Raw genomic sequence first — 27,156 nt, forward strand, 5'->3', positions numbered from 1 at the left:
TAGAGAAACGCGTGGTAAGGAAAAAGGTATAGGATTTTGAATGTAGCTTTTTGTTTTGACTAGCAGTAAGACTTCGGTCCTACTAGTCACTTCGCTTCATTCCTTATTTTCCTTAATACGCCTTTTTTGTCTTCCTCGTTACGAGGCACCTTTTATTTTGCTTTTCTTTACTAAAATTCTACTCACTCCTTACGGCGTAGTTTCGTTCTCCTGCTGAGACATTTACTTCGTGTTGGGATATTCTCCCTTAGGAGTTGAGTCATTTCTTTTCGTTACCCCCTCCTTAAGTCTGTTACTGAGACCTAGTGGTTTCCACTTCGGTGGTTAACTTAAAGAAACCCCCTTTTGAATTCACTGTAGTTGCGTGTGGTCGTTAACACTTCCCCACCCCCACAATGTGAGAATCTAATATTTAGGATATGGTAATATTAACAGGTATGCACATCCTAATTATAAAGTTGTAAACATGCCATCAAAATATTATTTCACGCTAAATGTATTAATAAATGCATAGTTCCATACAGCTCAAAAAAGTTCTTAAAACTAGCTGAGTTTGCTTTGCATATCGGCCGTTCAACCATCCGTGACAATGGAAACTGAATAAAATGTTTTTGAAGAGCGCATTTGGTAGAGGTTACGTAACGTTCAAGTAGAATGCTTGAGGCGTGCTTTTTTCCGCTCAGCTGTCTACACGCGCCACCCCCTGCGCAACAGCTCACGCTTGCAGGATTCCGTTAATTATGATCGCGTCAAGTGCCGGAGCCAGCTGTGGAAGCCTGCGTGCGCTTTTTAAATGCAGTCAGATGTACCCGGCCTGGCAGCGTCTTCCTCACAACTTTAATGTAATGGTCCTCGTGTTCCAGGCGTGGCACTGCATCACTGTCTGCCCTGTGGGCATTGTCCTGGCGAAAGCCATGATCTAATTGCTGCAGTTTTACACACTTCAAACTTTGGCCCAGGACATTACACGCACACTCATGGTTTTCTCAGTTTTTGGTCAAGCTGAAGTACAGCATGTCTGTTAACACACTTTGGTGCATGACAAAATCTGCATATATTACACTCTGACACAAAATTCACCCCAAGAGAAAATGCAGTCGAAGCCAGCTGGTTCTTTTTTCTGCCATTCTCACTTGCGTGCCGAAAGGGTGCCTTGTGTGAGCTCTACCCTCCACACGTTTCGGACAAATGTCTTCCTAGATGACATCAGTCTTGACTCATCAAATGTGAACTAACATACCATAATGAGTGTTGAATAGAATAAACTCTGCTGTCCTTGCGGAGTTTGTGAGTGTGTTTACTTTAAGTTTGTGAGCTGGCTGGATTCAGTGAACAATCACGCTATATTACAGTTTCATTAACATGTACGGGAGCTTCATGTAAAATACTGGTAAGGCTTGCCCTACTTCAACAAACTTGCATTACAAAATGTTAACTATATTTGTGTATGCCAATGTATAAAATGGTACATAATGTATACAGCAAACCATGCGTTTCACACATCTACATCCAAATTCTAACAATAATGGTACAATGTAGAGGAACTAATCAAGAGGGCTGATGGAAGACCATGTGCACCCCCCTCTCCACAAGCCAATCTGAGTGTGTGAGTCCTATGTCAACTGCCAGGGCGGGTGCTTGTCACAAGATAAGCTCTAAATGGAATTGCACCCTGGGGGATGTGATATTTATTGAGAATATTTCAACTTGTAGTTTGAGAGTGAAACAGGTAGCCCTACACACAACATATTGCTATCACATAACGCAGAACAGTAAAATCAAGCACTCAACCTGAATCTGCCTCAGAATGGCCTTATCTTCTTATCTCATCCTGACCGTAACAGAGGTCTTTCATTATATCTCTGCTGAGCCCACATGCAATCTTCTGGTCAGGATCCTGCACTTTAAAAGGTAAAGTTGATAAAATTGCTGAATCTTGGCAGACTCGATAACGCACACACAGCATGCTGAACCATGAGATTTTTTTGTGTTATTACTTGTTTTGAGCATTTAAAAAAATACAAAGTACATTGTATCAAAGTGCACCTGTGCAAAGCACATGACATATGTAAATGTGTATTTCATATATACATGTACTTGAAATAGTGGATATTCCTGCAATACATTTACACAGTGGATCAGTTTTAGGGTGAGTCTAGAGACACAGTTTGGTTCAACTGAATCACTGTGTAAATATATTGCAGGGTTAGCCACATGTAGAAATTACAGCCCTTTTTATACAAAGTCACTCCATTTCAGAGCACCATAATGCTTGGGACGTATTGTTATGTAAATGAAAGTAGTGATGTTTAGAACTTTGTTGCATATCCTTTGCATGCAATGACTGCTTTATGTCTGTGATCCATAGACATGGCCAGGAGCTGAATATCTTCTCTGGTGATGCTCTGCCAGGCCTGTATCACAGCCATCTTCAGCTCCTGCTTTTTTTAGTGGCTAGTTGCCTTACGTTTTCTCTTCAGCATATGAAACGCATATGTTCAGTTGGATTCAGATCAAGAGAGAATGACTTGGCCATTTAGGAGTATTTGGCTTTGAAAAAATAATTTGTTGCTTTAGCAGTATTTAGCTGTTGCTTTTGGATCATTGTTTTGCAGTTGGATGAAGCGCCGTCCAATAAGTCTATTTGTCTGAACTTGAACGGCTAAGATGCTTCTGCACACTTCAGAATTCATTGTGCTCCTGCTATTGGCAGGTTTGGCCTATGTCTCTGGCTGTCTTTTTCTCGTATTTCTCAACCTCATAATGACTTCTTTGGCTTTCATCGGCACAACTCTGGTCATCATGTAGACAAATGACAATAACAAAGGCGAAGGCAATCCAAAGGCAGTCAAAGCCTAGAATCAAGACTAGATACTGAAAGCTCTCTTACTATACCTTACTGTACCTTCACTAAGGAAGCAACTGAACACACCTGGCTAATCAGAAACATCTGTGAAGGCATTTGTCCCAAACATTATGGTGCCCAGAAATGGGGGGACTATGTATAAGAAGTGCTGTAATTTCTGCATGGTGAAACCAAAATTGGTTTAAAAAAAAAAAAAAAAAATACCCTAACAAAAAATACTAAAAGTTGAGATCTTCGCTTTAACCACACGTGAATTGTTTGATTACAAATCTAAAATTGCGGAGTACAGAGCCAAATCAAGAAAAAAATATGTCTTTGTATCAAACATTATGGGGTTCACGGCGTTTTTCCTTGTATCAGAGTTTTCTCTGTGGAGGAACCTTGTCCAAGAATGTCCTTGAATTGGTTAGAGTTTGGTGGACCTTTGTGTGCCACCATCTGGGCTACTTCTGTTATTCTTCCTGATATTCATATCCCTGTTGATACATAAAAGGTGAATCAATTCAGTTGGTCCAAGATGAAGTGGACAACAGCCCATATATAGCAAAAATGACTCAGAACTGACTCAACTACCAAGAAAGCCACCGTTGTCATTATTTCCTCATCTGATGGATAAAGAAGAGTCCATTTTTCAAACTTCAGCAGAACCACTCAAGACCACTGACGGGAGGGGTGAGATGGATTCATGATTTTCACTCTAGAGTTGGTCCCATTGTCTGTGGTCCCATTACCTGTCCGTGCAGTTGTGAGCAGTCACCTCCCTGGGTGCTTTAGGACTTCTGAATCTTACCGGTTTATCTCCAGATCCTCAGGCGAATCCGGCAGCTCTTTCCGTCTGGTCTCAGGCAGTAGGAAACAGAGAGCACCAGAAAATATACACAGGCCACTGTAGACCAGAATGGGAATCACCCTGTGGAACACTGCCAACATGTTGAGTATTGGCGACAGCATTCCTGCTGCTCTTGTTGCCATGGCACCCAAACCATTGGCTGTTTGTCTAAAAAAAAAAAACAAAACAATGCCTTTGATCAAGCACTCACAGAGTAAAAGGGGAGAGAACTAGACACTATTAGTATAATTCATTTATTACTAGCATTATTGGTATTTAAACGTCATTTTAAATGCACACTTCTGACTTGAACATGTTATCTGTTTTTGATCCTAAAGCAGTATATTCATAGACAGTGGCATGGAATACTCCAGAGCTTATTCCATGCTAGATTTTTAGATCCTTTTAACATCTTTATTAATGACTGCAAAATTCTCATAATTTCAAAATGGAATTAAAGCAAAGCAAAGCAATAAAGAATAAATTCATGGGACCGACAGAGCAGTAGTCAGGAAAATACCGGATCGAGGTGGGGAACAACTCCTGAACATAGACATTGCAGATTGTGCCTGCCATGTTCATGGACAGCCTTCCTGCGGTAGCAAACACTGTGATGGCAATTGCGTTTTCTGCAATAGAATGAGATAAAGGTCCTATTCACCAGGACACAGGAGCAGGATGTGTAATCTGAATGCTCCAAAATCACACCCAGCTGTATAAGTGGTCAAATATGAATGACTTAAAGCTAAAAAAAAAATGACAATAGATTATAAATGATATTGTGTAGTTCTTACAAATTTGCAAGGGCTTTGGGTTTATAAATGTCTATGTGAGTAGGACACTTTGTATGTCATGAATACTTCATCAAAGAAATTTTATGTGAAATGAAAAATCAAATGATCATGATTCATTCTTCTCATGCCTGTCCTTGACTAATAAAATTAGACAAGTAGTTTTAGTTACAGAATAAATTAATTTTGTTTGGGTTTGATTTGAGTTTTAGATAGCAATGTACATGGCTCTCTGTTACTCCTTAATTTAAATTAAATTCTGAATATAAATGAAAGCTCTCCAGTTCCTCAGTCACAGATGTACATGAATCTATGCAGTTTTTAGAATACTAATAATTTAATTAAAATAAAATGCAATACCATAATTAATTCATTATTTCATATTGTTTCCCCCATTTTGTCCTCAATTTATAATGGCCAATTAATGCGCCTCTGTGTCTCCACACCATGCAAAGATGAATGTAGCCAAGGTATGCATACCCCTCACTAACCCGTCACCTACTCCCCACTTGCCCCTCACCTGGCCCCCATTTATCCATCTGATACCCCTCAAATACCCCTCACTTAGTGCTCACATACCCCCATATACCCCTCTTGTACCTCTCAGATACCCCCATATATTGCTTACATACCCTGTAACTGCCCTCACTTGCCCCTCACTTACCACTTACATACTGAACACCCTACAGGCCACACAGTACTACAGAAGGGCACTACCACTGACTGGAGAAGTGAGGGTTAGTTCTTAGGGTTGATATGTATATTCTTAAGGGTAGCAGAGGTAGGACCTCTGCAGAATATAATAATAATAATAATAATAATAATAATAATAATAATAATAATAATAATAATAAATAACAACACAGATGTCTTTCTACAGGAGGAGGGTAGAGTAAGCACACGCTGGTTTTCCTCCTGTTACAATCAGGTTTTTCAAACCAATTCTTTTTATGACATACCTCAAGACATACCTTGTGGGACAGCCAAGAGCAGCAGACTGAGAAATCCACCCAGCAGAAGAGCAATGGCAACAGTAATCTTTCTTCCCAAGACTTCCATTAACCAGGCACAAAGTATTTGAGCTGGGATTTCAGTCAGCCCAAAGATAAGCTGCGTCAGGAAGATGTCCATGCCAAATTCTCCAACATTCAACGTTATGCAGTAGTAGGAAAGGTTCAGGGAAAACCTGTGGTTTCATGGAAAGACAAACCATTACTGTACCTTAAAATTCACATTCTGCAAAATGTGTGATGCTTCTGCGTGTTAGCAGTTAAACATTTAAGATACAGTACTCATGACTGCATGGCACTGCAATATGGTTTCAGGCATATAATATTGTCTGGCATAGCTTTAATTTTCCTTAATTAAAAAATCTAGGCTGTTGGATGGCTCATTTGGTTATAGCACCATGCTGTGGTGCATGGATGAGACCTATGGCTTCCGATGGAATCCAGACTGTGCCATTGACAACAATGGCTGCTGGGTCCATAGGGTATGGGACGGTTCAGGTGGTTAGGGGTCCTTGTTTCATCACTATCTAGTGAGCCCCACTGGTCACCTGTGGACTGCATGTTAAAGCTGAATATGAAAGGTCTTCCTTAGAATCCATTCAATGTGAGCCTAGCTGTAGTCTATGGTGTGCAAGGAAGGAGGAGAATAGCAGATTTCTGCTCTCTACTGAATTGGCTGTGGTTGCAGACAATTGGCCATTCAAAATTTAATTGGGAATTGGACATGCTGCCCTCCAACATATTGGGTGCCATTGGGGGCAATAGAAAAACAAGAAAAAAGTAAGTAATTCAGTAGCTGTACATACAGAAATTGTAGGAGCATTACACTATCAGAATGCAAGGAAAAAAGGTAAATAAAAATCACAGTTATTCAAACATAAACCTTACCATGAGCATACTATGATTAAGAAGTATTTTCTGAGCAGGGGTGAAGTGAAAAGATCTCTTACAGTGCCTCTGTCTCCTTTTTTGTTATTTACAACCTGAAAAAGAAACATTACACTCATTTGTGTTGACATCTGTAACATATATTGCATGAGCAGGATTTCCATGTCCTTGAAGAAGTAAGTGAGATCAAAATATATACACATCATCAAGCAGAGAAAAAATACTGTACCATTTCACGCTACTCTCTATGGAGGCCATATACCGAGTATGACATGAAAGATGACTTATAACTCTATATGCAAAAGGCCATCAGCTGTTAACAGTTATAATGCAAGTATCTTTTTCTGTTGAAAATAATTTCATACAAAGCCAAAGGACTCAAACAAAGATGTGCTTAAAAATACCTTTTCCATGATGTTGTCAGGTATTTTTTGTTTATTGACAGCCGCAGCCATGAGAATGAGCTTTTCTGCCTCTTCTGTTTTACCTCTGTCAAGCAGCCACCGTGCAGATTCCGGAATTATCCTGAAGAATTATGGGAAAAGAGCAGTTAACTGGGATTCACCACCAGGCATGCTGGGGGAGAGGAGTAAATACTATTTAAGAGCCTAAGGACACTGGAGAAATGACTTCATTGACTAGTACAACTTTGCATTATAGCAGGGGTCTCAAAAAATGTGGGTCGCCTGATTTGTGGATGCCTGAAATAAAAAATTTCAAAATCTGTAATCGTTTTGCCTTTTGTGAATGTAGGGTACTACATGTCAAGCATCACAACAACCCAATCCAGGGGTCACCAAGCAAGGTTATGTGTCTCACTAAACCTATTTTTGTCTAATTCTAGGACTACAGTTAGTTATTTTCAACAGAGGCATGCATATTCCTGTATGTGCGTAGCTGGGTGGGGTGTTGGGATCTTGAAATAAATAAGCAACATGTACCATATGTAGAGGATAACAAGAGCCCAGGGGGATGCAATGACAAACTGAGCAGTTCTCCAGTCGCGGATGAAATAGGCGATGCCGGCAAGAACACTCTGACCAATGCCACCGAACACCTGACACAGAGCAGAGGGGTAGGTCCGCTTTGTCATACCAATCCACTCCGTAGCTGCATGGGGGGAATATCTTCATTTACAAACAGAAACTGGAAAAATATTCACTATCAAACAAAAATGCTCAATACAGCTTGATCAAACTGCGTTGAGGGATCACTTCAATATCAACCTCATTAATATTATACTTAAATCATACACAAAAGGTTTTAATTGCCACAAATCATAGAAATCACAAATGTCAACTTCGGCCACATGCAGCAGGCCTCGGAAGCCTTCCTGAATAGTTCTGCTTGTTGCTGGAATTTGGGAACGTGCAGTCAAACGTGCACTGTACCCAAAAACGAGATGCCAACTGCTGATATGGATGGTCTGCCCCACTCTTCCAGAGATAAAGCTATGAAACCCTCCTAAATCTTGCATGAAGGATATCCTGCAAGCTTGCATGGACTTTGCACAATAAGTATATACTGTTGTCATAACTTTCACAGTACTCAATATCCTGAGCCCTGAGCTTTCAAAAAGAAACCAGTCAAAAATTTGAAAAGCATATTCTTCAGAATATTAAGTGAAATGATTTTAAAAAACGAATCTTATTATATATTAGAATGATCTAATTATGTTGTGAATTGATGGTAACATATAAATATACAGTATGTAGGCCCTATACCAAAATACATTGTTTCCTATACTCTAGTCTATAGAAATTTGTAATGAAATAACATATTAACCAGAACCCTTTGGTTTCCTTTTCGCAGGAGTGAGGTATGTTTTCCAGCTTGAACTCCTGGAAACCTCTACACTCTTGACCAGTCAGCTATCCAGCAAGCTCACCATTAACTGCTAGGAACCAAGGATTCTGTTAAATATCATGACATGTATACTTGAGGTTAGCACCAGGCCTATTTGGAGAGTAGTACAATCCTAGATATTGCTCACTTAACTGATAATCAGTGCTGGTAAAAGTGGGTTACAAATACAGCACAAGGTATTGTACAGTTCGTGATTACATGTGACTGCAGCTCTGAGAAATTGAGACTGAATTTTCACATGAGGCACAGCCGTCCAGAATGGTTAGCTGAAGAACAGTGAACAGCAAACAGCTTCCATCTTATGGCAGCAATAAGGCTGTCCTGGGCAAACTCATTCTATGCCAATAGATAAAGGTACGAACACATAAAAAAGACTTGCACCTGACCTACCGCCTGACAGAATGATGTTGTGTGGTCTATTTATGTTATGTAATATACGTGGTAATGCATCAAATACATTATTTATGTTATATTCCCCCATTTTTTCTCCTTTATTATAAATGCCTGATTGGCCCATCTAGTCGCACTGCGGTCACTTTGCATGTGTTTTCAACATCAGCAAAACTCTGATACATTAATGTTATAAATAAAAGATTATATTTCTGACTAAATGCGCTGTCTATTGTCTACCCCCCACCGCTCAACCCCTTCCCATTTGACAATTTGTCCCAACATATATTTATCTTCAGTGTGTTTGAATTCTGAACTGAAATTCAAAACATTTCATGTATAAACATTTTCTGTTTAAATGACATGTGAAAGTAAATGACGTAATATGAATACATTACCCAGAATTATGCAGTTGACACGATAACCTCCATAAGAAACTCCAACAATAAACTGGACTGCTAGGTACACATAGAAATTTGGAGAAAGTGCAGATCCCACACTGGAAATGGCCATGAGGACCACTGGTATCTGCACTGCTCGCTTTCTTCCCAACCTGTGGGTAAATAATGAGCACGTACATTTCATACAAAATTGTGTGTGTATATATATATATATATATATATATATATAAGATCTGATTAAATTAATGGAATGGTCTTACAGTTAAGTGCACAACTCTCATGTTTGGCATTTGTAGCACTATTTGAAATTTTTTTTGCATTGCTTAAACTTCCATCTCCATTAATTCATTATGTCATTATGTGTACTTACGACTCAGCCAGGGGGCCAAATATGAAGGACCCAAAAAGGATACCGGCCATAAAAACAGTCTGCGCCACACCCACAAAGTTCACCTTATCACAGACTAGATCAAACTGGAAAATGAAACAAAAGCATACTTGCGGTCAGGCTCCTATCCTGCACTTGTTACTTGCCATGTGTTTGGGATATTCTGGCATTATTGGTGTTATAATATAATGATTATTGTATTATTGATTATTTGTGAATTTGTATGTTCATTATACGTAGTTTGACTTTCATTTAAACATGCATCCTCTATATTTTGAATCTGCACTGTGCACTGTATTCAGTGTAAAAATAGCTTGTGAAGAGTAAAAATGGAATGTGCGTGATGCAATTCTTCTATCACAGAATTCCATTCACACTGTACTTACTTCAGAGACTATACTGGACTTGTACACCGAGGTGTCATACACCCAGCCGTCCGTGCAGTCAGTGGTCTGGTTGATCCCATAGTCCCTGATGGATTCAATGTCCCGGTCCACGGGTGTGAACATCTCGCAGCTCTTGAAGGACCCGTCCTGGCCCTGGGGCAGAGTGAGGTTGAGCTGCTCCTCAGCGGTCAGGTTTGGGCTCACTTCCAGGATCCAGTCCGTGTTGCAGTGGTGAAAGGAGCCGGCGTGCGTGAACATCACGCTGTAGAAGTGCATGGGCAGTGCCATGGTCGGGAGAAGGAGTCCCGCCAGCAGACATTTCTGGAACAGGCCGAAGTCGCCGACGGCCCTCAGGATCTCACCGAAGTCTGCCATCATTGAAGACGGCTGCGTGATGAATGCAGAATGAAAGCCGGCAGGGAAGCACAATCTCAAGCAATCTCAATTAATGATTCACCACTCTAAGCTGTTTCAGCATGGGTGACTCAGCACGTGTGAAGATACGTCACTTTTAAAACATACTGTACTGTAAAAAGTGACATATAAACAAAAAGTAAAGAAATACAGGTGGAGCATCACTCTTCACTTTCAACTTTTGTATTTATTTACTTATATCAAGTGCATGTGCGTATTGGTCATTTTCATATCTTCTCATCAATTTTGGTTTCAAGAAAATTGCAAAACATTTTATCCTTTCCTACATTTGAAAATGAGAACCAAAATATTTAGACCAACATTTTCAGAAAATATATGTGAAGTCCCAACATGCTAAAATATACAGCACTGTAGGGGGATACACACTACATGGCCAAACGTATGTGAACACTTGGCATTCAACATCTCATAAAAATGATGTTGGTGCATTGCTGCAGGGAATTGCTTCCATTCAGCCAGAAGAGCATTAGTGAGGTCGGGCACTGATTTGACGATTAGGCTTGGCTAGCGGTTGGCTTTCCAACTGATTCCAAAGATGTTGGATGGGGTTGAGGTCAAGTCTCTGTGCAGGCCAGGCAAGTTCTTCCCCACCAAACTGAACAAAACTATTTCTATATGGACCTCTCTGTGTGCCTGGGGGCATTGTCAGGCTGAAACAGGAAAGGGTCTTCCCAAAACTGTTGGGGAAGCACAGAATTGTTTAGAATGTAGCTGTATGCTGTAACATTTAGGTGTGCCTTCACTGGAACTACGAGGCCTAGCCCAAACTATGAAATACAGCTCCAGACCAAGGGGTGTCCATATACTTTTGCTCATAAAGACTAAAGTGCAGTGGTTTGCTTGGAGTAATCAAAAAATGTAAAACAAGACATTCCCAATAACCATTTAACACAATAACCATTAGCACAGTTATGTATGCAACATTCAGTCATAAACGTTAACATTATTGTTGCTAGATTATGCTATATAGATACCCAGAGCTACAGCCTTACTTGAGTCCTTTGAATTGTTTCATTGTCAGAACGCTTTCTGGTTTCCAGGACGAAATTGTAGGAGTTGGTGTTGAAAAGGGGAAGACGTTCGCCCTTCTTTGGAGTTCCAAGACACAACTTGATCCGCTTGCCTCGAGGGACGTAGCATCAGTTTCTCTGTGGGATCTGTAGCTTAGTGTGTGGCTCCCTTTGTGGCGATTCTTGGACTGCCACTAATTGCGTAACATCTGTCTGGGTTCTTCCCTGGCCTAGGGTAAGCCGATATGCGAGCTTGCGTCACCCTAACTGTTCCCACCGTGCCTGTTGCATGTGAGAGGAAGAGAGTAACGGCGAATCGGGAGAGGATTTATTGCAAGCTAAGCATTTCCGTCGCACAGAATTGAATTACAGTGCTTGAAAATAGCAGCGGGGGCAGTGTGGGTGTAACTTTGGTTGGAATATTGGGTGGTTGAAATGCATATAGGCCACAATAAGTGCAACCCTCTAAGGGGGCCCCACTCAGAATATATATATTTTTTAATGGAACAGCTGTGAAATAATAGATTTATGGTGAATTATTTAAGGGAAAAATCTACAGATTAGGCTACTGGTCAGTAAGGAAACAATGAATGTAGACTCACAGAATTGCAGTATTCTTAGCTGAAGTTTAAACCTCAGGTGAGGTCTAAACTCCAGCTAAACCTCAGGTTTAAACCTCTAGACTACAGAACTGCATTACAACTGGAACAGCTATCCCAAGCTGTGGAATACAAATGAGCTATTCCAGTTGAAACATCTGATTGCAGCACCCGACAAGGAAAAGAATATGGATCCAGCGCATTCCAGAATCTGTATTTGTTGAAAAGTGGTTCCTGAATCCAGCAGTTTTAACAGTTAACACCTTTGTTCAATGTTTGGTACTCTGAACACCTAGTGGCACCATGTGCTAAAACTCCTCTCTTATCCAACATGTAAAATATCTAATTTGATTTCATTTGCAAATTGTTATCTGACAGCATTTGCAGGTTGAAATGCCAAATTCATACATTCAAGGTTAAGTTCTCTGAAAAATGGCACTTTTTAAAATAAATGCCTTTGCGCAGTACTCCGTATCTCAGGTGGTTTTTCAGAATCATGCTGTTAGGTAAATCGATGACCAGTTGTGTCACAAAGATGATGATGAACGGTTATCTTGGATATGTAGTTTTTAGATTATCACCTTTGAGAAACAAATGATATAATTTGACCTGGCAAAACTCGCTCTGTGTGATCACAGGAATGTTACCTGTTTTCTTTCTGTGTCACATGCCTCCTCCCCCTTCACAAACACCAAAGGAATGCCTTTGGGGCAATTACATTACATTACATTACATATATTTGGCAGACGCTTTAATCCAAAGCGACGTACAACAAGTGCATTCTGAAGGTCATTGGAACAACTACAGAACAAAGGTCCGATAAGATACAGTACTCATTATGTAAAAGTTATTCATAGCCATCGACACCTGGCAACCAGTAGCCAGTGGAGTGACCTCAGCAGGGGAGTGACGTGTGAGAAGTTAGGAAGGTTGAAGACAGGTTGGACAGCAGCATTCTGCATCATCTGTAGTGGTTGCATGAAGGGAGTTGTAGTAATCAAGACAGGAGGTCACTATACCCTGGACAAGTAGCTGGGTGGAGTACATGGTCAGGTATTGTTGAATCCTCCTGATGTTGTACAGCTGGACCCTGCAGGACTGTGATGTTGCCTTGATGTGCTGGTCATCCAGGACCACCCCCAGACTCTTTGCAGAGTGAATGGCAGTTACTGTGGTGACATGGACAGTGATTGAGAGCTCCTGTAGTAGAGAGGTCTTGTAAGGGATGAATAGCAGCTCGGTCTTGTTGAAGTTGAGCTTCAGGTGATGCCTTGCCATCCATGTTGAGATGTCAGCCAGGCAGACAGATATTCTCTCATTGATCTGCATGGAGGGAAAGAGAAGAGTGACACCAGTGGCCTTTAAAATGTATGCAATGCCCTAGAATTTTCTCCCTTGAAAGTTTTACTACTTTTTGGCCAGTGGGGGGCAGAGACCTACTGCATGCTTAAAGTATGCTGCACAGCGAAGGATCTGAAATTTGAATACAATCTGTGATATTTAATTGGAATCACTGAGGGTAAATCTTAATATCTGTGTATATATGGATTGCTAAGATCTGATCATCGGACATTCTCTGGGCATTCCAGTTAAACGTGGGAAATAACATGGTACAATTGTTTTTGTTACATAGAAAATAGTTTACCTGTAGATGGTGAGTACAACTGGCTGTCTTTGGCAATTGTTTGTCTACAGATTTCACCTCTTTGTTAGAAATAGTAATGTATTGGGTCAGACATTAGTCTAATGTGATGTCTAATGTAAAATAGGAGTAAACTTCCATTTGGTTTTTAAAGAGATATTCAAAAGCTCAGCTGGTTTACCTATTAATATATTCATGTTTAGACTCTTTGGAAAGAATGTAAGACAATGAATCTTTTGATAATAATATCATGGGGCTTAGCCCTGCTTCCAATAACACAAGGCAACTTTAATATGCAAATTTGTCAGATAAAACAGACCCTGTCTGCAACCACATCCCCACACATCACACCTCACCAAATCTAATAAATCTTGAAATATAAAATCTGTGATAATTTTAGCCATCAGTACCCCTGAACTTTAATGAAAAACACACAGACCTGTAAGACTGATGAAGCAGGCCTGAGTTTTGGTTAATGATAAACTAAGTCAGTCCAGTAACAGATGGCGCTATGGTTGATGTGTGACATGTTAGAGAATACTTGTTCAGGTTTGATCAGTCAGTTCAATTAATATTTGATATTGTATCTCTCATTATGGTAGTGTCTGCAGTGATCAGTGAGTAATCAGGCTCACGCTCTGTTGTGCCTCGCCGTACAGAGCAGATTTGCTGCTTTCCGTGCACCGCTTCCTCAGATAACCTCCACGGACACTGGCAGGTCACTGGCTTCTGTCTTGGAGATGTACTGGACACTGCAGAGTACTGCAAACAAGCACTGGCCATGTCTGCAGAGCCAAAGGTACTCTTTGTTTGCCTTTCTCTAGTGTTTACTATCACAGAGCTAACAGATAGGCCCTTAAGCTCTCTTCACTGCCACTGGATCTAAACCAGGGGTGCCCAGTCTTATCCAATAAATGTGGGTGCAGGTTTTTGTTTTAGCTAAGACACCTGTTTTTTAATGGAACACCATGATTAGTTAATTAGTTGAATCATGTGTGGTAGTGCTGAGGTAAAACAAAAACTAGCTCCCACATCAGCCCTTTTTGTATAAGATTGGGCACCCTTGATCTAAACAGACCAAAAACATGTTGTCAAGTGTAGGAATGCCAGCGACTACAATTTACCAGAGGTGGAATATCGAGGTTCAGAAAGTAGAAGTCCTCCCTGGTATTTTGTTCTGATATTTTGTTTAGCTAATTAGCACAATTCTTCATCCAGGACATAGAACTAATTACTGAAATCAGCTTGCTGAGTTTGTGGGTGGAACAAACACATTGTTTTCTGACCAATGGACTTTTCCACCTCTGCAATTTACAGAATACTTTAACTGACCTTCTGAAAATTTTCTGAAAACTGATGGTCACGGGTAATGTTTTGGTTTGATCTGTGATTGTAGGTTTTTTTTTTTTTTTTGATTAAAGAATTCATAAAATATAAAAAGAGAATTAGCCTACACTGTCTTTTCAACTGTTTCATGGTTCTGTGTACTGTAATTTGTTTTAAGAGACATTGAAGAGACATTTCTTTCGATAAGATTTCTTACATTTATTAAATTTTACTAGACCGCTCGTGCAATTCAGTAAGCTTAAAAAAACATTAAACCACCAATTTAAAAATAAATAAGAATATGAGTGAGTAAATAAAAGTTTTGTATGAAAATTGATACTTTTCCATTTTTAGGCTTATCATTGCTATTATTTTCTTGGTGCTCTCTTAAACCTTATTTGGTCTCTATTGCATCTCTAAGCTGAGGGAAAGTCTTAGTATTCCCTTGCGTTAAAACACACAAATTACTCCTAGTTTTCATGTTATGGAGCCCAAATAAGTTTGTGTGAATTGACAAAGCACCAAAAAGAATTCATCAAATTTTACCCCAGTCGATTTCAAGGTTATTGATTGAATCTCAGAACAGGGAATTTAGTCTGAAACTGACATAGATAAAAGCCAGCATTGCTTGTTTGCACATCCACTCAACTCCAGTTTTGGAATAAGCATAGGTGTCTTTTATGGAAGTCACTGGAGAAACCTTATGTGGAACATCATTCATTGAAGACACACACACGCACACATGCACACGCACACGCACACACCTTCGTTCCCCAACCTCCAGACAATAGTGTCTCCTACTCTGGAGATAAAATCTATTCCACTGCAAAGGTGATTCTGCTTGTTCACTGGTGAATTAATGATTTAAGGTCATGAAACAGATTACTGGCCATTTCTACCATAGCTATTGTAATACACTAACAATAAGGGAAAGCAACAGCAATAATGATAAACAGTCCTTTTTTTTACATTTGTATTTTTCTGTTTTTGAAGAAACGCCATCATAGCAACAGTATAGCATGTAGCATTATCTTTTTGGACAAAAACATTTTCACATTTGAATAAACTTTGCCAATACAAAACGTTTTAGTCAAATAGTTGAACAGAATCCACCCAAGGCAGAAAGGAATTTAAAAAAAACTCTCAGTATGAGTTCTCACAGCTTCAGCATGTTACAAACACATAAATGTTCCATGTGCAGTCTCTTGCATAGTTTTTGCACAACAATGTAGATCTATATAACAGTCTTTAAGGTAAGCACATACCCAAGGTCGACAGATTTGGAAAACTGTGAGAACTATGGGGTTTTCTACTCTCTTTTTTCCCCAGACAAAACTGATACATGTCAAAAGAACCCTTTATAAAAGTCATTGCTACTACTCTACAGGTGTGCTACACCTGCCATGTTGTTTTTAAATACCCACAATTCATGTTTGCATAAAACTGCTAAGCACACAGTTGAGATTTGTGGCTCTCTCTCTCTGTCTCTTTAACCCTTCCCTTGCACACTCCCACTCCCAGCGCTTTCGTCATGTGATCAAACGGGGGCTGCGTCCAATCCAGCGAGCTGTGCGTCTCCGGTCACCCCTGTTCCTCCCTCATCCTCTGCCCAGCATGTACAGCCTTCCTCCTCACATCCCTGCACCACAAGCCACCCCTTCACCTCCCCTTCACCTCCCCGGTATACTTTGCGCCCCTCAGGCTGACTGCCAGTCTGAATAATCAGACCACCTCTCCCTCTACACAAGTCAGCCATTATCTTCTTCCCCTCCACCTGCCTTCCTTTCTGATACCATTTTGAGTTTTTTTTGCTGATAGAACCCCCGTGGAGGTCTGCAGGAACACCATGGGCATCCTGAGGTGCTTGATACTCCTGCTGGTAATTTATCACCTGTCTGAGGGAAGGAGGACAAGAGGGAATGGAACAGGTGAGCGCTACACTCGGCTTTAAAACCTACCCCCTCTGTTGAAAACAAGTTGACTTGTGCCCTCTGGGAAAACAGAAGTCATTTTTTGATGAGGATAAGCTGCTTGATTCTGCTATAGCAGGTGTTGTCTCTTTAATTGATAGTTTCAGTTGGTGCTTTCAGTTACTGCAAAAGGTAATGATCTCTGTCACAGATTAATAAATTCATTAGACTCTGTATATTTCATTTACAGTATTTGTTCATTGGTGTGAATTGTGGATGTTCTATTTCTGCTTGGTGCTGTGACTTATATATAGTAGCTAAATGGCTTTTTCTGTTATGATGTGATTGTACTGAATTCAAGACTTGAAAGTATTTTCCAAATGCCAGAAAAGGGTTGCCAGGGTTAATTATTAACGTCACAGCTCAAACCATGGTCAGTGTGGAGGGAATTCCCGTTTCATGTTCCATGAAATAAATATATAATTTACAATATAGACTCTCACATGGACATGAGACATTTACCACATAAGTGTATGTATCATATCAAATTTTATAATCAGTTTGTTCTTCATTTGTTTTTTCAAGGCTAGCTTTTAGCCTCTGAGCATGCCAGACATTAAACATTAATCTGAACATTGACACAGCAAAGGAGAGACAAGATAACCCTCTCCTCCAGAGATTCAAAAAAACAAAGAGTAAACAATGAAATAGACTGGAGATTTACATTGTTAATGCATGGAACAGCTCAACGGTTTTTGTACAGGAATATACAAGTACCCATTGGGTACATCACCATCATCTTGGGAAACTTTACTATAGTTTAAATGCTTTTTGGTAACAAATGACACAACACCTGTGAGGAATATGCTATGTGTTGCTGATTCATTGCAATAAACTAGGTTTGATGTACTTTGAATAGAAGTGAAATTGGTTTTATGGACCTATTGTAAGAACATTTCTATTCAAAATGACATCAAACAATATACCACGATGATTCAGTAAATGCGTGGTAATAGATACGAGCTGAAAACCTCTGGGACTGAATAGTGAATCTGAGTTGACGAAACAGAACGACAGACTTAAACAAATATTGCCCATTCAAACTGACCAGTTTTAGCTGTTTCAGGGGGGGAAAAAGGTAAAGAAAAGAAAAAACAAGTAGCACTTGTCAGACAAGGTTCCTTGAACTCATACTGTGTAATTGCACACGATAAAATAGGAACCTGCTTAGGGCAAATCCTCAGAATAAATCCTCCCTAGAATTTGGCAAACGCAAACTACCAAAGAATCTGTATTCTGGTCAGCTGTTTAAATTTATCTCACTTTCCGTCACATATCTGTCACAATGTCATGGAGTCAAGAGAATGACTCATTTGACCATATCACTTCCACATCTCTGCAGACCAGTGCCTATGGTTTTTGCACCACTGAACTGTCAGATGTGCATTTGTCTTTGTAATGGGTTGGGGGGGCGTTCATGCACTGCAACCCTACTATATTATTCCTCTCTATGTAGTTGTCAATGGACTGTTTTTGCTGACAGTCTGATCACATCCTGCATTTACATTCTCAGTCGTCTGAGGAAGAGTTGCTCTTCTGTCTTTCCTTAAATATCACACTAATGCACAAGCATCATGGTCTAATGTGCACTTTCAACCACAATTTACAGTCCTATTTACAGATGTCTTTCCCATTTTCTAAATGCAGATCACTTTAATCACTATTGAAACACTAGCCAGTTGAGTAGTCTTTGAGACTGAAGCTCCTGCCATTCTTGCCCCAGTAAAGTCACTTGGATCCTTTCCTCTTGCCATCTTGATCCAAAATCAAGGTCAGCTGGGCCTGCTCAGCTTTTTTATACATACCACAGCGCATGATAAGGTGTTCATTGTTTAATTGTATTATGCAGTACATCTGTATGGAAGTATCTGCATTCATTATGTTTCTCCACTCATTCATTCAGTTTTTTCCTTTAATTTGTTACCTATCTGTACACGTACTGTGTGTATACATACACACAGTATCACAGTCATTGCATGCAAAGGATGTGCGACAAGTACTAAACAGGACTACTTTCATTTATCTAACATTAATACGTCTCAAACATTATTGTGCCCTGAAATTGGGAGCTATGTATAAAAAGTGCTGGAATTTCTATGTGGTGAAACAAAAAAAATATACCCTTGAATAAAAGCTGGGAATGTGCATTTTAAACACGTGAAGTGCTGTGTGTGTGTGTGTGTGGATATATATATATATATATATATATATAAACATAATTCTTATAACTTATCACCACAAATATGATTGTTCACAGATCATTTCCTTTTCCTCAGACAACAGAGAAACAAGAGGACAACGTAGAGTGAAGGCTCCGTACGTGCAGAGATCCAGCTTCCTGTTGTACTCCGACGGGGACTCTGTGGAGGAAGCCTGCCCAATCCTGCCCTTTCAGCCTCACACTCTGGAGTCCTGCCAGTTCAATGCCAGCAACCCCTTAATCATCATCGTCCACGGATGGTCGGTACGTGAGGCGCTGCTGCTCACCCATTAAACGCAGGCTCTCCAGCGGCTTCACCGCCACAGAAACAGGAAAGAGATGAGAAGCTTACCGCCGCAGCCACGTGCATTAAACCTGCTGCTCTTGCCAGGGGTTTATTTTGAATGTTGTAAAACAGCGGTAGCCCAGGAAATATTGCTTGGGCGAAATATGGAGAAATAATAATAACAAAAATGTATAACACTGTGCCAGATTACACAGATTAGAGTGCATATTGCACCGCGCTTGTGAAAAGGGAGGCAGTGGTAGGACTGCTGAATTTGGCTGTTCTGGGTGCAGGTGGACGGGATGATGGAACATTGGGTGCCCAAGCTGGCCAGGACCCTGAAGTCCTCCCTGAGGGACGTCAATGTGCTGATCACTGATTGGATTCCCCTGGCCCACCAGCACTATCCCATCGCAGCTCAAAACACCCGAGTGGTGGGAAGGGAGATTGGACGCCTTCTGCAGTGGCTGGAGGTGAGGAACCCAACACCTCCTTCGGCTCATGCTGGAGCCTGGTGCTGGGCAGGGGAGCAGGGGCAGGAGGTGCTCTGTACTCATATAGCAAGTCCTCCCTGTGGCTTAATGCCCCACTGAAGCACTTCCTGTCTTGTGATCCCATCACTATCTGTAACGCTGTCTGCTTTAACCTGTCTGAATGAAGTGAAAAAAAAAATACATGAAGAGGGCAGACTGACAGACCACTTATTTAAAAAAATGTTTTTGAGTAAGAAGTCTCTTTCTTATGTTTATTGGTATACATTATGTTAAACAACTGAAAATACTACTTTACAGTGTGGCAGAGATCTCAGGTAAGACTACAACTTTCTAATTTTTCTCAATTTTTAAGACTTTCTACTTTTTTTGTATTGGCAGGAGCGCTCTCACTTTCCTCCAGAGAAAGCTCATCTGATTGGATATAGTTTGGGTGCCCATGTCTCAGGGTTTGCTGGGAGCTACTTCACTGGATCCAGCAAAATTGGACGAATCACAGGTGGGACAGCTGATGTAATGCATCAATACTAATGAAATGCAACAGTCAGACAGGTTTCAATGTAACCACATTGCTGCATTACAGGTCATTTTAAAACGGGAATACATTCTATATCCTTTTAAAAGGCCCCTATATACAAATTTTCACAAACCGTATCTTAACATTAGGGTTCAGAATCACGGGATTAATGATTAATGAATAAACTCTTTTTACCCAAGAATCTGGTGATCTTGGCTCTCCAGTCATTGGCTGTAGCCAATGACGAGCAGAAGGTTATTTAAAACAAAAAACATCTAATTTGTTCTTGTTGTGCGAGATAACAGTATATATGGCAACTTTCTGTTTAATAGTACAAAAGCCAAAAAGCTGTCGCAACCCAGCAGGATAGCTGCCAATCTCACCCTGATTCACCGAAATCTGAGTTGACCGCCCACTCTGACAGGGAACATCAAATTAGGTTTGAAATGGTACCAACTTATTTGACGTAACAGGGTTACTTTTTTGACCGGATGTTTGCCTTGTACAAATTCTTCCAGTGTAACTTGTTTTTCTGTTAAAACGTTCCAAAAATCGTAAATGTTTTCTCGAGTAAAACGGAGCTGCTATCCTGTTATCTCTACTCAGGCTCCAGCATATGATTCTCAGTCCCTTAGTTTACCACCTCCCATGAAGGACATGTTCTCTTTCCTGTCTATACAGGCTTGGACCCTGCAGGCCCGCTGTTTGAGGGGATGTCCTACACTGACAGGTTGTCTCCTGATGACGCCATATTTGTGGACGCTATCCACACCTTTACCCAGGAGCACTTGGGCCTGAGCGTGGGCATTAAGCAGCCGGTGGCCCACTTTGACTTTTACCCCAACGGTGGGACCTCCCAACCAGGCTGCCACTTCAAGAACCTGTATGAGCACATATCGCAGTATGGACTGCTGGGTACGTGTGCAACAAAAATACAAACAAAAATAATATTTTTAATCTGTTGAATTTCTTATGAATCTGAGATTGCTCCTGAATAATTCTCTCCAGGACAAAAGTTCCTCTGAATTTGTGTTTAAAAAGGTGTTTGTTAATGCATATCCACAGGACAGTCACAAAAAACTATCATAAGCACCCACAGGTAGTTACTGATGTAATAATGTCCCCACACAGGTATTTACTGAGAATAATACCGATACGCAGGTATTTACTGATTGGGTAATACCTAAATGGTAAATGGACTACATTTATATAGCGCTTTTATCCAAAGCGCTTTACAATTGATGCCTCATTTGCCAGAGCAGTTAGGGGTTAGGTGTCTTGCTCAAGGATACTTCGACACGTCCAGGGCGGGGTTTGAACCGGCAACCCTCCGACTGCCAGATAATCGGTCTTACCTCCTGAGCTATGTCGCCCCCGTACCTAAACACAGGTACTTTCAGAAGGAATAATACCTAATGGCAGAGATTTGTGTTTTAATGACACAGTGCATAGAGGACATCATGTGGGCCTGTCACATTGGCCTCTATTACAAAATCACGCTGAGGTAACCCCTGAAGGGTTCTAGTACTACGCAGTAGTATTGTAGTTCATCCTGTTGGTGTGGGTGAGTTCACCTGTTCCAGTAGTATAAACATAGCACAAAGTACAAACTTACCTGGCCCAAATTATAATTGAACCCAGATGAAAAGTAAATGGTGTAAGCTTTGGCTGCAATATAATGCTCACTTCATGGATATTGGCCCAGTGGTGCTACAGTCATTTGCTTAGAAATGATCGAGACAAAAGTGGATGGTCACTGAAAAATGTGTAAACTCTTAACTTGTACTGCACTGATTTTATAATTATAATGTAAATATATCTAAAGATATTATCCCTTTAATGTTGGCTGTTTAATTAAAATACAACATACTCCTCCATTTATCTAAATCTGAAGTGAAAATCAAAACATTCTAAAAAAATATATAACTTGATATATACAAAAATGTCTTGCATGCCCTAATCCTGCACACGCGCACACACACACACACAGCGTATGTTTATGTTTATAAAAACCTCTCAAGCCAGTTTTACTGGGGCTGTGATTGGATGACTGTGACCGCTCCTCCCCCGTGGGCAGGCTTCCAGCAGACGATGAAGTGTGCTCACGAGCGCTCCGTCCACCTCTTCATCGACTCCCTGCTGCACGAGGACAAGCAGAGCACCGCCTACCACTGCAAGGACGACAGCTCCTTCGACAAGGGCGTGTGCCTGGACTGCAGGAGGAACCGCTGCAACACCCTGGGCTACAACATCAAGCGCGTGCGCACGGGCACCAGCAAGAGGCTCTTCCTGAAGACGCGCTCCCGCATGCCCTACAAAGGTCAGCTGGGGAGTGCTCCCTGAGACGCCCCCTCCCCCCCCTCGCCCTCATCCCTCAAAGACAGGGCGTCTGACTGAGTCACGATCCCACTGCTGCTAACAGGCAAATTTAAGGAGCTAGCAGGGGCTGCATAGGGCTCGTATGGGGGTTGGCGTAGGGGGCAGTATGGGGTGGGGGAGGCTAGGGGGGAGGATTAGACAAGTCAAAGGGCTCTGACTGACAGGGACCCTAAAAACATTGTGCTGTAATTGCACAGGGATGGGGTGGCCTGGGGTGGGGAAGCCCAATGTGAGGTCTGTTTATGGCGCCCCTGCCTGTCAGACAGGCATGTTAACGTTGTGACTAGGCATGATATTAAAGCAGCTGGAGGGATGGTGTCACGTTGGACTTATTTACATCTTATTAAAATGCAAAATAGTCACTTATTTTATCTGACTTTCTGCTCTGATGGTACATACAGAGGAGCAAGGGAAAATCATAAATCCAGTTATACTTAGTTTAGTTTTTCATGTGTATATTAGCTCAAATACTGGCAGCTTAACATCTGGCCTTCAGACCTGAGAGAATTTCAAAGACATTCACTATTTGATAAATATTGTGGTACAAAGTGCAAGTGTGTGTGGGTGTGTATGTGTGAGGATCTCTTGCAAAAGAATTTGACTAGTCTCTTTCTTTCCTGCAGTCTATCACTATCAATTCAAGATTCAATTCCTGAACCAGATCGAGCACATTGAACCTTCCCTGACCATCTCTCTCATCGGGACCAAGCATGAGAATGAGAACCTGCCCATCACTTTGTGAGTGCCCTGCCCCTCTGTAGCACTGTCCACTTCAGTGACCTCTGACCTCTCCAAAGGTCAGACAGCACAGTACTGTTTTTAATGTGGCTAAGCTTGGATTTACTCAGTAAAACAACACAGCCAAACACAAAAGAAGAGCAAGGTGCCAATTGAATGATGGAAAATCAATACTTGTCTAAGCAAACAGCTGGGGTGTGAATAGCTTCCATCTTTAAAATGAAAGAATTATAGAGAAAAGCAAGTTTTAATAGTTTGTGTGTGCACAACACTAAAGAAGACCCTTTCGCTGAAAGACTGCCGCACACCTACGCTGCCTGCTCTGCACATCAGCGGCTCGGTCAGGGTCAGTGCCACACAGCGCTGAAGCATCTGCCTGTGCGTGTGCTGGGGGCGGGGAACCCAGCTCTGGTTCCTCTCGCTGGATTGGACAGGAGGTCACAACTCTCCCAGAATATCTCGTCAATCCCGAAGAGCCCCGGGACAAACCAGAGCACAAACTACTGCTGCTGCTGCGCCTTTGAGCAAGCAGACGGGAACAGAGCACAACCCAAGCGCACGCATTTCGGATATTAGCAGCTGAGACTGGCGGTCGAAACAAGCGATCATTATCGCGCCACATGGAACACCATGTGTGGATTTGCTGCGCATGCGATGCTGTACATGCTGAGTGACACGTGTGTAAGCATGCTGGGAGGTTTCCACTTTGTTATAAATTTAACTACACGTGTTGTGTAGAGAAACAGAAGGATAAAAAACAATGCCTTTGTGCACACTATGACACAAGTGTAAAACAGCATCTTTACCAATCCACTCAGTGGATCCACTCTCAGTGAAGCACAGGCCGAACAAGCACAAGCAGAAGCAGTGTTTTGCTCTCAGCGAGTAGTGCATTTTAACCTTTGTGCTGTTGGCATCCCTCTGTCTCTCTCTCTCAGTGTGGAAGAGATCTCAGGTAACAAGACCTACACCTTTCTGATCACACTGGACTCGGACATCGGGGAGCTGCTGATGCTGAAATTCCACTGGGAGGGCAGCGCCGTGTGGGCAAACCTGTGGAATAAGATGCAGACCATCATGCCCTGGAGCAAGAGGAGGAAGGCCCCCGAGCTGACCGTGGGCAAGATCCGCGTCAAGTCAGGAGAGACACAGAAAAAGTAGGAGTCCGTCTGGAGCGGTGGGCGGCGGCGGGGGTGGGGGGGGGGGGTGGTTAGGGTTAAGGCTAAGGCTGGGGTTAGGCCAAAACAGTACCACATTTACTCGAGCTCATTCATTGGTGGTTGGATTGATTGCTTATGGAGGGTGTGTTACTCCCCGGAACAGAAACATTATGCAACTCTTAACTCTGATATGGCAGACTACAGCCTTAGTTACATAAGCACATGAAAGGCAAATAAACTGTGTAGATTGTTAAAATGTGCATAATCCTGAAAGGGGGGAGGGCAATAATCTGCTACTTGATGTACAGGTCATTGCCTCTTTATTTGATCTTGTCACTAAGCCCAAAAGAAATCACAGTCAAAAAATATTTTATTTGACTGTGACCAAAGAAAACCAACGAAACAGGGGGTAGGCCACCACATACGGCATACCTGTTTAGGTTTGAGATATACATGCCACACTAATCTTTTAAATCTTTCTGATTTCATGCCATAATTCATCAAAATGCCTCTCTAGTGGTGAGTGTTTTTCAGAAACCCTCTGGCTTTGTACATGCACTGTATTTTCAACATAGGGAATCCCACACAATCTGAAATATGAATGAAAATCAAACAGGGAAAATACAGGCACAACAGAAACATATGACACAAATATCTAAGAAAAAAAAGGTTAAAGGAAAAACACTCAATATTTTTTAAAGAAATCTTAATTTGTAACAATAGACAGGAAATAGCTTGCCCAAAAATGTACTTTGAATGTGTATTCAGCACCCTCTAGTGTTGATTCTATTTGGTTGCACATAGGAATCAAATCTTGCCAGTCCAGTTTCATTATAGTGAAGCAATGCAAACAGTGCTACAAAAATGTTTGTTTTTTTTGCAAATGTGAGCAATTTGACTCATCGCTTTTGAGTTGTGTCTTTTGTATACTTGTTGACATTGTCTGACATCGTTATTATTTCAGCCAACAAATTTATGCAACTGACACATTTCAAAAATATATTTTCACAGGACGTCATTCTGTGCGCAGACGGACGATGCAAAACATATCCCGGCGTCACAGGAAAAGGTGTTTGTGCGCTGTGAGCGCGCTCGCGGACGGTCACACGGAAGAATGTACAGCTGATACGAGGGACGCCAGTGAAGCACGGTGACTCGAGAAACACAAAAACTGTCTGAAGTTATAAGGATAAAGTCTCCTTCCAAAGGGATCCGCTGTAGGTTATGTTGTTCATATTTTGTGTGTGATTGTTTTTCACTGCCTTTTGCAAAATACATATACATATCTACAGATATATATATATATATATATGCTTTTTTTTAAAAGGTAATATTTTGTGTGCATTTATACATCTACATAAATACATGCACACGCCATACACACAAATTATAAAGACAAAGGCTTGCGGAGTGGGCTCGAGCAGGAGTGCATTTATATGAATTAAGCTAACCTTAAAGGGGGCAAGGTAAGCTGTATATCTGACTCTTCACAGTGGCTGTTGCCAACCATATGCCAGTGGACGGTATGGAATGGTGAGTACAGTAAAATCACCTGCATCCAAACAAGATTAAACTTTTGTCAGGTTGAAGAAACGCCCATTTCATTGCCCAAATTCCCATGGCCGGTGCTTAAAATTTTGGTCTCGCCTGGCTTCCTGCACCAAAATCAATTTTCCAGATCAATGGTCAGTTGCCTTCAGTGAATCAGACCCAAAATTGCAAGCTTTAGCCGGAGCTAGAAACTTTCAACATGTAATAATCCACAAAACCAAGAATAAACGTTAAAATGAAAAATCTGTGAACCTCTCTTTGAAAATTTCACAGTTGACTTCAGCAGGTGCACATTTGCATGCACCAACTAATACAAGAATTCTCTAAACAGGCGGTTGCCAAACCTCTCCTTGGACACCCCCAGCCAGATTCAGGAATGTGTGTTCCACCTCAGGTACACCTGACGCAACTAATCAAGGGCTTGATTAGTTATATCAGGTGTGCTTGAAGTGAAGCGCGTCAAATACCTGGATCCAGCTGGGGATACCTGAGGAGAGGTTTGGGAATCCCTGCTCTAAACCACCTCCTCAGCATCACTGCACCCGGTATTACTGCAGTGAACCCTCCAAACAGACATGGCAACGGTGATATAATGCATCACCTTCTTTTGGCTCGATTTAACTCCTCCTAATGCAGATCCTCTCGCTCACAAGCTTTCACACAGTATTTCTTTAGTGTCTCTTGGGAATGCAAGCAAAAATAATGATTAGCTATGTCTGTGGGGAAGTGAAAACAGGCCACCAGGGCCTAACCAAGCCAGCCATCCTGAACAGAGGAAATTAATTACTTTCAAATCTACCACCATCGTCAGTTCTGTCCCGGACTGCTCACTATGCAAAGGACAAGCGGGATGATGCACGCATACCTATATAGGTCTATGTACACATATATGTGTATGTACACATGTATGGGCAGTATACTGCATGTGCACACGCAGGACCTGTATGGAATTTCACCGAATAGATTAACTATTTTATATAACTCTCAGCTACAAGCTATCACTCAAGGGGGGAAAAATATACAGTTCAGCCATTTAA

At 41.3% G+C, this 27,156-nt stretch overlaps 2 protein-coding genes across 3 annotated transcripts; one reads left to right on the top strand and one right to left on the bottom strand.

Moving 5' to 3' along the window:
• Nucleotides 1-1,660: 1,660 nt before the first annotated feature.
• slc22a13a (solute carrier family 22 member 13a) lies at nt 1,661-11,474 on the bottom strand. The gene is made up of 11 exons (XM_064313322.1): nt 11,243-11,474; nt 9,816-10,202; nt 9,412-9,515; nt 9,039-9,193; nt 7,326-7,494; nt 6,789-6,909; nt 6,385-6,479; nt 5,458-5,672; nt 4,216-4,324; nt 3,657-3,863; nt 1,661-3,342 (listed from the first exon to the last, which is right to left on the bottom strand). The coding sequence occupies exons 2-11, from the start codon at nt 10,191-10,193 to the stop codon at nt 3,273-3,275; spliced, it is 1,623 nt and encodes a 540-aa protein (XP_064169392.1). The 5' UTR covers nt 10,194-10,202; nt 11,243-11,474; the 3' UTR covers nt 1,661-3,272.
• Nucleotides 11,475-16,412: 4,938 nt separating this feature from the next.
• On the top strand, nt 16,413-26,362 carry LOC135242388 (hepatic triacylglycerol lipase-like). Of its 2 annotated transcripts, none has more exons than XM_064313428.1 (9): nt 16,413-16,755; nt 19,074-19,261; nt 19,577-19,756; nt 20,156-20,273; nt 20,973-21,206; nt 22,369-22,611; nt 23,294-23,408; nt 24,347-24,565; nt 25,580-26,362. In XM_064313428.1, exons 1-9 carry the CDS (start codon nt 16,674-16,676, stop codon nt 25,692-25,694), a joined length of 1,494 nt encoding a protein of 497 aa, XP_064169498.1. In that variant the 5' UTR covers nt 16,413-16,673; the 3' UTR covers nt 25,695-26,362. The 2 variants fall into 2 exon arrangements, with proteins under 2 accessions (XP_064169498.1, XP_064169499.1); XM_064313429.1 differs by having other exon boundaries at nt 24,347-24,524.
• Nucleotides 26,363-27,156: the final 794 nt, after the last annotated feature.

This window comes from Anguilla rostrata, chromosome 16 (assembly GCF_018555375.3).
Source record: "Anguilla rostrata isolate EN2019 chromosome 16, ASM1855537v3, whole genome shotgun sequence".
Classification (NCBI taxonomy): Eukaryota; Metazoa; Chordata; class Actinopteri; order Anguilliformes; family Anguillidae; genus Anguilla; species Anguilla rostrata.

Coding starts and splice junctions, on each gene's coding strand:
- slc22a13a (XM_064313322.1), bottom strand. CDS start 10,193: ATGATGGCAGACTTCGGTGAGATCCTGAGGGCCGTCGGCGACTTCGGC. Junction 9,194..9,411: donor TTTGGCCCCCTGGCTGAGTC/GTAAGTACACAT, acceptor ATTTACCCACAG/GTTGGGAAGAAAGCGAGCAG. Junction 6,910..7,325: donor CTTGTTATCCTCTACATATG/GTACATGTTGCT, acceptor ATAATTCTTCAG/GATAATTCCGGAATCTGCAC.
- LOC135242388 (XM_064313428.1), top strand. CDS start 16,674: ATGGGCATCCTGAGGTGCTTGATACTCCTGCTGGTAATTTATCACCTG. Junction 16,756..19,073: donor GACAAGAGGGAATGGAACAG/GTGAGCGCTACA, acceptor CCTTTTCCTCAG/ACAACAGAGAAACAAGAGGA. Junction 24,566..25,579: donor TCAGGAGAGACACAGAAAAA/GTAGGAGTCCGT, acceptor ATATTTTCACAG/GACGTCATTCTGTGCGCAGA.